Genomic DNA, 9,443 nt, shown 5'->3' with positions numbered 1-9,443 from the left:
AAAATACCGCTTGCAAGTTCAAATTTTTGGATGGAAATTTTTTTTTAAAATGAAAATTTAATATCTATTTCCTTTTTCTTTTTTTTTGGGGTCAATATCTTTCCAATTATCCAAAGAGCCAGTGTTCCTTTGCTGTCAACTAGAAAAGATCTGGTAAAATAAATAGTAATGCCAAAATAAGTATAAAATCTATATGAAATCTTGTGGTAAGTGTGAAAATGTATTTCCAATTAAGCGAAAGAGAAAAGACAATGTATTTCTTAGCTGTGTAGCAAGACAAAAGGTTCAAGCAAATATTATATAGTGATATGTAACTAGCTCCTCAAATCCAATGTTTTTTCATGACCTTTTGAACATGACCATCACCGTGAACATGAACACATGATGAAAAAATAGCATCCATTATCCAAGTTATGGCCTTGTGGGTTTAATTTTTAGGGTCATTTAATAAGAGGAGAGTCCGCGTCATGGGGGCAGCAAGAGAAAAGCAGCAGCGTGTCAGTTTTAGCGTGCTTTACTGTGCAAGGTGGTGAGCGAGAGTGAGGTGAGTGTTAATTATGCAACCTAAAAACTCAATGAATCTCTCCCTACTTTTTGCCCACAAAAATTAAAGTAGGCAAGCTAAAGGAAAACATCTTCTGTGTGCCAAAAAAGAAAAGTGGTGGTGGTGCTGTGCTGCTCCTGTGTGATTTTTCCTTTTTTCTTCAGTTTTTTGGGACATGGGTGTACTTTGGTTTGGATTTTGGAGCTCAGTAAACAGCTCATTTTCTGATGGGTGCTTTTAAGTTGTGTTTTCTCTTTTAGCCCTTTTGGTTTTTCCTGAGTTTCGTGAAAGTTTGTTTGGTGGTGGGTTTGGTTCTGAAGACTTCAATGCTTGTGCATAGAGCTAAAGACTCCCTCTTTGGTTTCGTTACTGTTACTTCCTCTGTTCCTCTGAACGCTGAAAACTCTTTCTGATTCTTCAAGCAAAAAGCTTGAAACGGTGGCGTAAGATATTGGGTGAGCTGTGCTTTGCAATTTTCTCTCTTTATCTCTCTCTCTCTCTCTCTCTCTCTCACACACACACACACACACACACACACACACACACACTCTCCACTTTCTCTGGTTCTGGTTTTGTTTTTTGGATTTCTAGGCTTGGTTTGGGCTGATTGCACTCAAACTTGAACTGGGTTCTTCTATTTTCAAATTGCAAGTAGATGATATTAGTTGGTACTACTGTATAGTTCTGTAGATTTGATGAATAGGTCTTGGGTTTTGTGGGGGTGTACACGGAGAGTGGCTTTTGGGGATTGTCCTTAGATTATTTGCCTATTTCTTCATGTGGGATTTTAAATATTTTTACTTATACAGCATAATATGTATCTTGGCTTCATTATTTTACTAGATTTTCTGTGATATATTCTGTTAGATTCCTCAGATTTCAGTCCAATTTTGTATTAATTTTTTTTGTTGGTAAGTTGATGTTTGGTTGTCCATTACTATAATAACTTTATTTTGTGATCTTTCTCATTTATTCCCATACTTTGCCCAAATAAAAAGAGATGCTTGTTGTCTACCGTTTTGGTGGGTTCTTCAACTGATACCGAGATGCTGTTTTCAGTTGCAGGTTTTCAAACTTCAACGGTAAAACTAATCTATAAATTAAGTGTTAATTGATGTGTACATGTTGGGTTTGGAACTTGAAGCTTTAAAGGCGTCTAAGAGGTCTTGGTGGCATGAATCTTTAATTAGCTTTTAAAAAGGAACAAAGGAACAGAGTAATCAGAAGAGAAAGATTAAGAAATAGTGGGGGAGTGTGGTGGAGTCAGATTTGTGCTTGTGAGTGTCTCTGGTGTTTGATAATTATTTAGTGTTGAGAGTCTGTTGGCTATGTCCCCTGAGCTGACTTGGTGCACCCGGACTCCGTGGGCTTTGCCGCCGACCAAGGAAACACCCTCTTCTTTGGCTCTCTTGCCATTCAAGAGAACCTTTTCTTAAAAAATTGCACAAAACCCATTTTCTCTTTGCCTCTCTCTTTCTCTCTCTTAGACTGCCTTGGTCCCTGTCAAGATTCGGTCATACCCTGCCTTGCATACATATAACCTTCCCCTCTTTGAGATCTTTCTTTTCTCTCTCGAAGCCCAGGAAGTTGGTTGCATTCAGATATCTATATCTGGTCCCCCACTCCTGGTGTCTTCCTTTCCATTTCCAGCAACTTTTCCTCGATTGAGATGCATTATTATTCGGGATGGTCAAGGTGTGAAGCATTTGATTAAGCAGTGACAGGTTGAGTGGTGAGGAAGTATTGTTTTCGGGAAGTGAAGGAGAAGCAGATTGTTTGCTTGCCAAGATGAAGTTTATGAAACTTGGATCGAAGCCGGATTCGTTTCAGACTGATGGCAATAATGTTAGGTGAGATCTTCTAGGGCCTTCTTTATGCCCTACCTCGTTCTTCAATCATCATTTTGTATTATTTTTCTTGCTATTGTGTCTCGTGCATATCAGTTCCTGTTGCATAAACCTGCTGGTATAATTTTTTGTATAATTTTTAACGGTTTTTCTGTTCATATTGGATAAATTTGAGTTTTTCTTCTCACGGATAGTGCCTGTGTCCACTCATTTTGAGCAGCCATCTGGTTACCGAAAAATTGGACAGTAAATTTTGTCATCCTTTTTTCATTTCTCGTCATTTTCTCCTGCACTCGTCTTAAAATTGTTCTTATTCTATGATTTAGTATCAACTCTGCTCTCTTTTCTTTTTTCTTTGATGTAGTACATGGAAACATAATTCTCTTAGTGGGGCCATATGAAGAGAACCTTTATTGAATCTATCACTTGCTCTATGATCAACTTTTTTTAAACCTCAGAATCATTGGTATTATCCATCTTGTTTAGTCAATATAGTATTCATTAGTGCTCTCATAGCTCTCATAAGCAGATCACCACACATTGTTTGTTATTTGTTATTCGTTCTCTTAGATTAAATGAGGATCTATATATATATATCTGATTTAAAAAACCAGGATAATATATAGAAAACCAATGAGAAATTATAAAGTTGTGTCAAAAGTACACAAAATGTAGAAATGCTAGTTAAATGTCTTGCAAGAGCCTTATATAGGAATGAAGGATACGAGAGAATGAATTGTATTTTATATCATAGCCAATCAATCTTTTGATTGAGGGAGGGCTTTTAAATCCAATCTTTATTTAGCCCTGTGGAAGGTATCATTTATTATGAATTGAAGCTGGTACTTTGCCATGCAACTTGGGTGGGCATACTATTGACAAGTAAATTCAAATTACTTTCCTTGAATAAATGCAACAAGAGTCCCTGCTAACATCACTTACTGCTTTTGGCTATCACTTATATACTGTTAGGGTACATGAATGGTCATTTAAAAAAACGTTGGCTATCACTTGTATTATTTTTAGTTGAGTATATATTTAGCAGTCTCTGTCATTTCATTACTAGATCTTGAAAAGAAAAGCAAAGTATGATTGTTTTTCTTCGTTGACATGGCATAGCTAGAACCTCAAATTTCTATTTATGACTGCTCTCATACAATAAACTATGTAGCTTTACAGCTTGGTCACTCTTGTGCATTAACAGTGACTTTAGGAAAGAAAAAGTGATGGGGTTCTGAATAAATTTTAGGAAAGAAAAAAGGTTGAGTTTCAATTGCATATTGCGAGCCTTAATTGTGTTTGTACCTAGGTCTTCCTCTGCTTTTATTTTACACTGTACCTATAATGAAGAGTCCTTACTAACACTTTAAACGAACCTCCATATATGCAGGTATGTAGCTACTGATTTGGCAACAGACATCATTGTTAATGTTGGAGATTCAAAGTTTTATCTGCATAAGGTATACTCACCATTTTTCATTTTATGGTGAAATACATGGTTCCCCAGTGACATGCCTTGTATGTTGAATTTTCAAGTGGCGCGATCTATAGTCAAGAATTTGTTAACGCTCATATTGGAAAGCAACCAGAACAAATACAGATATGTTTAGCTACCAACATTATGAGCTATATAAAAGAGGTGCAAGGCTTGTAAGAGTCATAAGAAATTATGGGTGTTCTCAACTTCTTGATTGATAAAGATAAGGTTTATCTTCTACAAGATATAACTAGTTGAAATATTATTTTAATACCTGCTTTGTTCAAACTTGACAAATGCCTTATCACTTGATGAATTTTTATGATTTTATAGAGGCTGGAAGATCATTGATTATCTAAATGTTGAGCATGATATATATGTTAAACTCAATTGAAAGTCAAGGGATGATAAGGCGTTGGCAAACTTAACTCAACACAACTCTGTTGCATCTCAAATTTTAACTGCAATCTGCTGTGTGGCTACAGATAAATGTCTTGTGATACTGATCAGAGTGATAATCTTTTATGCAGTTTCCTCTTCTATCAAAGAGTGCACGCTTGCAGAAGTTGGTTGCAAACACTAACGAATCAAACACTGGCGAAATTTACATTTCTGACATTCCAGGTGGCCCTGCTGCCTTTGAGATATGTGCCAAGTTTTGTTATGGCATGACTGTCACTCTCAATGCTTACAATGTTGTTTTGTCTCGATGTGCTGCTGAATATCTGGGAATGCATGAGTCTATTGAGAAAGGAAATCTCATTTACAAGATTGATGTCTTCCTTAGCTCCAGCATTTTCCGGAGCTGGAAGGATTCAATCATTGTTCTTCAGACTACAAAGTCTCTTTTGCCAATATCTGAGGAACTAAAGTTGGTCAGCCAATGCATTGACTCTATAGCTACCAAGGCCTGTGTTGATGTTTCACAAGTTGACTGGTCCTATACCTATAATCGGAAGAAGATCCCTGAGGAAAATGGGAATGATCCAAATTGGAACGGTGTTAGAAATCGTCCAGTTCCAAAGGACTGGTGGGTTGAAGAATTGTGTGAGCTTGAGATTGATTTATACAAGCGTGTTCTAACGAATATCAAAACCAAAGCAGTACTTTCTGCTGAAGTGATAGGAGAAGCCTTGAAAGCTTATGCTTACAGAAGGTTTCCAGGTTTTAGCAAAGGTATGATCCAGGGTGGAGATATGGCAAAGCATCGATCAACAGTGGATACAATTGTCTGGCTGTTGCCTGAGGAGAAGGGTGGTGCCTCTTGTAGTTTCTTGCTCAAAATGTTAAAAGCAGCTATATTTTTGGACTCTGGAGACATGACTAAAGGAGAGCTGGTGAGGAGAATAGGGCAGCAACTGGAGGAGGCTTCTGTAAATGATCTTCTGATACGAGCAGCAGAAGGAGAACCTACAATTTATGATGTTACTGTAGTCCAAAAAATTGTTGAAGAGTTTCTAAGGCAAGATCAGAGTCCAGTAGAAGAACGCCATGAGCTTCAGGAGGTGAGAAGGCCGGGGATCTTGTCGGATGCTTCTAAGTTGATGGTGGCAAAACTGATAGATGGGTATCTTGCTGAAATTTCAAAGGATCCCCACCTACCCTTGTTGAAGTTTGTTGATCTTGCAGAGATGGTGAGAGGTTTCTCTCAGCCTTCTCATGATGGGCTCTACCGAGCCATTGATATGTATCTTAAGGTAAGAGCTTAGAATACATTTTATTCTTTTAATAGGCACTAGTCTTTGCATGGTGGCATGCAAGTTTTTACATGTCACTCTGCAAACAAGATGCTAAAGTGTTCTGTTTCTGTTCTATTTTAGTTTGATGCTGGATTATGTTCATAAAATAAAAATTCTTTTCTCCTGAGTGCTTTTGTGTTGTATTTTGTTAGTGTTGTGGTGAAGTATCACACTCTGGCCTTCTATGATGCAGGAGCACCCGGGGATCAGCAAGAGTGAGAGGAAGAGGATATGCAAGCTGATGGACTGCAAAAAGCTATCAGTTGATGCGTGTATGCATGCCGTGCAAAATGAGAGACTTCCATTGCGTGTAGTTGTGCAGGTACTGTTTTTTGAGCAAGTCAGGGCAGCTGCTTCATCAGGCAGCAGCACTCCAGACCTGCCTAAAGGCATGAAGGATTTAAACAATGGGTCCCATGGGAGCTCAAGATCTGTGACAACCAACACAGAGGAGGATTGGGATGCAGTGGCCTCGGCTGAAGAGCTTAAGGCCCTAAAGGGGGAGCTAGCTTCCTTAAGGTTGAGCAGTGGTGTGGGAGGGGGTGAGAAGAATGGAGATGGCAAAGGCAGTGTTGACAAGGCGGCAGTCAGTAAAATGAGAGGGTTACTTAAGTCAAAGAAGAAGGTTTTTGCAAAGCTTTGGTCAAGCAAAGGGGTACAAGGTGAGAATAGTGGTTCTGATTCATCTGAAAGCCTTGGTTCTGCTAATCCTGAAGAGGCTAAATCCACACCTTCCAGAAATAGGAGGCATTCGGTTTCTTAGTGGAACTAATTGGCACAGAAATAGGTCGGAAATTATCGGGTTTCTCTCTTTATGATCTTAGCAACTTAAAAAAGACTTGGTGGTCTATTACTTGAGCAAAAGTGAAGTACATATAGTTTGGAAGAAGGGTTTTTGTTGTACTTGCAGAAAAAAATCACAGGTTGTGAGAAAATCTTTTAAACCTAAATGGTGATGCAATTGTCAAGAGTTCAAAACTAAATGTTCACTTGTCAAAATCTTTTATAGGATGTTTTGGTAAGTCTAGCAAGAAAACATCTCTCTTTACATATAGGAAATTGTTCAGTGGTGAGCTTTAGCAGGCATGTCATATGCTGGTTTCACAATATAAAATGCCCGATTCCATAAAGAAAATTGACACACACCGAATCTTTTCAACTTTTTTCCCAATTCTCTCACATGACGTGAAACTCATAAAATTATGGAACCTTATTTTAGGACATGTTTTTGGACTCAAATATTAGAAAAAGTGGATTAAACAATATTTAGACCTACAGATACAAAACAGTTCGCTCAATTATACTACCATTACTAGGCTGGAGAGAAGATTGCTAGTATTCCCCTAAAACTACAATATTAACACTAAAACTACAAAATTTGCCTCTTTTTTTGGTTGGTCATTTTACTAAAACTCTCTTGGATCAACAAAAATTGAAAGCCCAGGAGGAGATTTGGTCCAGTCTCCAATAGGCCCATCACTATAATCCTGCAGTAGTCTCTTGATGCACCACATATCCTCGGCGCATGATAGTGTCTTCCAGTGTGGTATTCCTAACCTCAACGGTTCTTGACTTGCCACCTCAGTCGCCACCACCCCACAACCCAATTCCCTAGCCATGTTATGTGCGTGGCCACAAAGCGCTTCCACCATCTTACCCCCGCGCGGGCCTTGTCCTCCCAAACCATAGAGGAAAACCAACCCAAAAGGCCTAAAAACCTCAGGTACCGAAGGGATCCTCAGCCAAGGCAATGCCCTGTCCACCACGCGCGTGGCCTTCGCCGCAAAACGCCGTGCAAGCGACGCGCCTTTGATTTCCAAAGTAAACACCTCCTTACAATTCCATGCACTTAAAACTGCCCATGACTCTGGCGGTTCAGACAGAAACTCGGCCAAACCGGGCCACGAAAATCCAGTTGGGACGGCCAAAAACGTGCCAAGATTGAGCTTGTTTTTCACAACCCTATCAATGTCCTGTGGGAAAAACTCGATGGTGCAGAATCGGGAGCGATAGAGGGTCTCGGAGTCTGGAGGGCTGAGTTTGATGATCGTGACTCGATTGTGAGTTTTGACTTGGTGAGCAAATACTGGTTGGACCAAAATTGAAGGGGTACGAAACTTGGTGTAGTGGCATTTTTTAGTGAAGAGGTTGAGGGAAGGCATGTTGTCATTTTCAGTTGCCATGTATGAATACTCTGCTCCATTTCTTCTAAACCATTTCTCCATTTGATTAACAAGCTTCAATCCAATACCTCTACGCCTGCAGATGATCATAAGCCATTGGAACCAAATTAAATTAAACTAAATTTTGTTAAAATCAAGTAATTGCTAAAAGCAACTATTTGTCTCATATTTTATAACATGTTACATTTAGTCACATTTTTATTGGTGATGTGGTCCACAGTATGGTACATGTAATATTATTTGAACAAGAATGTATATATACCTGTGTGAAGGAGAAACTCGTAAGCCGAGAATATAAGCGAGTTTGGTGCAAATGGGTTCGAGTTTGGGATCAGAATCTTCATTGCTAGAGTTTGCAATTCCATTGTTACTTCTTATGAGCTTTTTGCCACAAGTAACGATTTTGATGCAACCCCTAATGACTCCAACGATTTCTTTGCCAGGACCCATTTCAGCCACCTGATTAATATTATAACCACAAAACAAACCCCATTAAAGACCAATTAACAAGGTAATAAAAGTGAAAAAAAAAAAAAAAAAACGAAAATGGAATTTAATTATGCTTTACACACACACACACACACCAGCATGAGGAAGGAGGGTGAGTTTCGAATCCTGCAAATTGGGTCACCCAAAAGATCAGTAAAGAGAGACATTTTGCCAGATGAAGAACCACCAACTTCACACTTGCTCTCTAACTCTTCCACACTTTCTGTGTCCTTGTTAATGTCCAACTCTCTAATCACCAACAAGCCTTCCCCTGCCTCTCCCATAATAACCTTGATTAGTCACTAATCACACACTCTAATTAACCCCCAAAGCTAATAAGCATGGAAATGTAGAGATAATTATATAGTTATAGCTGCAATGGACAGCTATAAATATTTGGTTGATGGTTCCTCTTCTTTTCCTTTCTTTTTTTTTCTGAGAGAAAATTTATAATGATGGGATTTTGAATTATGGGTACGGATTAACTTGGGTAATCATTGGATTAGTGGAAGAGATAGAGCTGTTACGCTGCTTTTAAATTAAATCATTACTTGGTTCTTGGGCTCATTAATTTTTTTTTTTTAAAGGTTTTAATTCATCGGTTAGAGGGAGGGGCCTATAATGAAGGGACACCTGGAGAGGAAGAGAGTTAGTGGAAATGGCGGCTGTGTGTCTGCGCAAAACTTTTCCTATTTTAACGTAATAATTAAGTTACTTAGGAAGATGCGCGGCAATTAAGGTCCCACTAATCCACGATTATGGTGCTCTATCATTTATTTGTTAATCTCTAAAATTTATTTATTTTTATGAACATGAGTTAGTGAGAACACAAAATTGCCCAACTCAAAGCTCGACATTAAAATCCAGTTGAAGTTTGGGGGTCAAGGCTTTAGGCCTCTTGGACTTAGGGATGAAGAGGAAGGGCCCATTTGACATATTGACAGCTTGGAAGAAAGTGAGTCCAATGGTTTAGTAGATTTGCGTATGATACGCGCGTATCTTTCATGAATAATACATGTCTTTTCGTATATTTTGCAGTAACACGCGTAGTATTTACGTATTTTATCAATGTTTTTTTTCACATACTATTGAAAGGAGCACCCAAGGGAAAGTCAAACATAAAATGCATTGTTGAGTTTTTCTTTGTAAGAGTTTTTATTTTTT

At 38.5% G+C, this 9,443-nt stretch overlaps 2 protein-coding genes across 3 annotated transcripts; one reads left to right on the top strand and one right to left on the bottom strand.

The window, feature by feature from the left end:
- The first annotated feature begins 519 nt into the window (after positions 1-519).
- On the top strand, positions 520-6,590 carry LOC117637586 (BTB/POZ domain-containing protein NPY2). Of its 2 annotated transcripts, none has more exons than XM_034372518.1 (5): positions 520-999; positions 1,610-2,394; positions 3,782-3,851; positions 4,399-5,565; positions 5,801-6,590. In XM_034372518.1, the coding sequence occupies exons 2-5, from the start codon at positions 2,333-2,335 to the stop codon at positions 6,368-6,370; spliced, it is 1,869 nt and encodes a 622-aa protein (XP_034228409.1). In that variant the 5' UTR covers positions 520-999; positions 1,610-2,332; the 3' UTR covers positions 6,371-6,590. The 2 variants fall into 2 exon arrangements, with proteins under 2 accessions (XP_034228409.1, XP_034228408.1); XM_034372517.1 differs by having other exon boundaries at positions 1,604-2,394.
- Positions 6,591-7,013: 423 nt separating this feature from the next.
- On the bottom strand, positions 7,014-8,563 carry LOC117638747 (probable N-acetyltransferase HLS1). The gene is made up of 3 exons (XM_034373852.1): positions 8,375-8,563; positions 8,053-8,249; positions 7,014-7,866 (listed from the first exon to the last, which is right to left on the bottom strand). The coding sequence occupies exons 1-3, from the start codon at positions 8,561-8,563 to the stop codon at positions 7,014-7,016; spliced, it is 1,239 nt and encodes a 412-aa protein (XP_034229743.1).
- Between the last annotated feature and the right edge of the window lie 880 nt (positions 8,564-9,443).

The sequence above is a fragment of the Prunus dulcis genome, chromosome 8 (genome assembly GCF_902201215.1).
Source record: "Prunus dulcis chromosome 8, ALMONDv2, whole genome shotgun sequence".
NCBI lineage: Eukaryota > Viridiplantae > Streptophyta > Magnoliopsida > Rosales > Rosaceae > Prunus > Prunus dulcis.
Note: the sequence above shows the minus strand (reverse complement) of the source record. Positions and strands in the feature narration are given on the sequence as shown.

Bases quoted from the DNA above. Each gene is read 5' to 3' on its own strand.
- LOC117637586 (XM_034372518.1), top strand. From the start codon at position 2,333: ATGAAGTTTATGAAACTTGGATCGAAGCCGGATTCGTTTCAGACTGAT. The intron at 3,852-4,398 runs GTATACTCACCA...TCTTTTATGCAG, and splicing joins CAAAGTTTTATCTGCATAAG to TTTCCTCTTCTATCAAAGAG. The intron at 5,566-5,800 runs GTAAGAGCTTAG...TCTATGATGCAG, and splicing joins CCATTGATATGTATCTTAAG to GAGCACCCGGGGATCAGCAA.
- LOC117638747 (XM_034373852.1), bottom strand. From the start codon at position 8,563: ATGGGAGAGGCAGGGGAAGGCTTGTTGGTGATTAGAGAGTTGGACATT. The intron at 8,250-8,374 runs GTGTGTGTGTGT...AATATTAATCAG, and splicing joins CACCCTCCTTCCTCATGCTG to GTGGCTGAAATGGGTCCTGG. The intron at 7,867-8,052 runs GTATATATACAT...GATCATCTGCAG, and splicing joins CGAGTTTCTCCTTCACACAG to GCGTAGAGGTATTGGATTGA.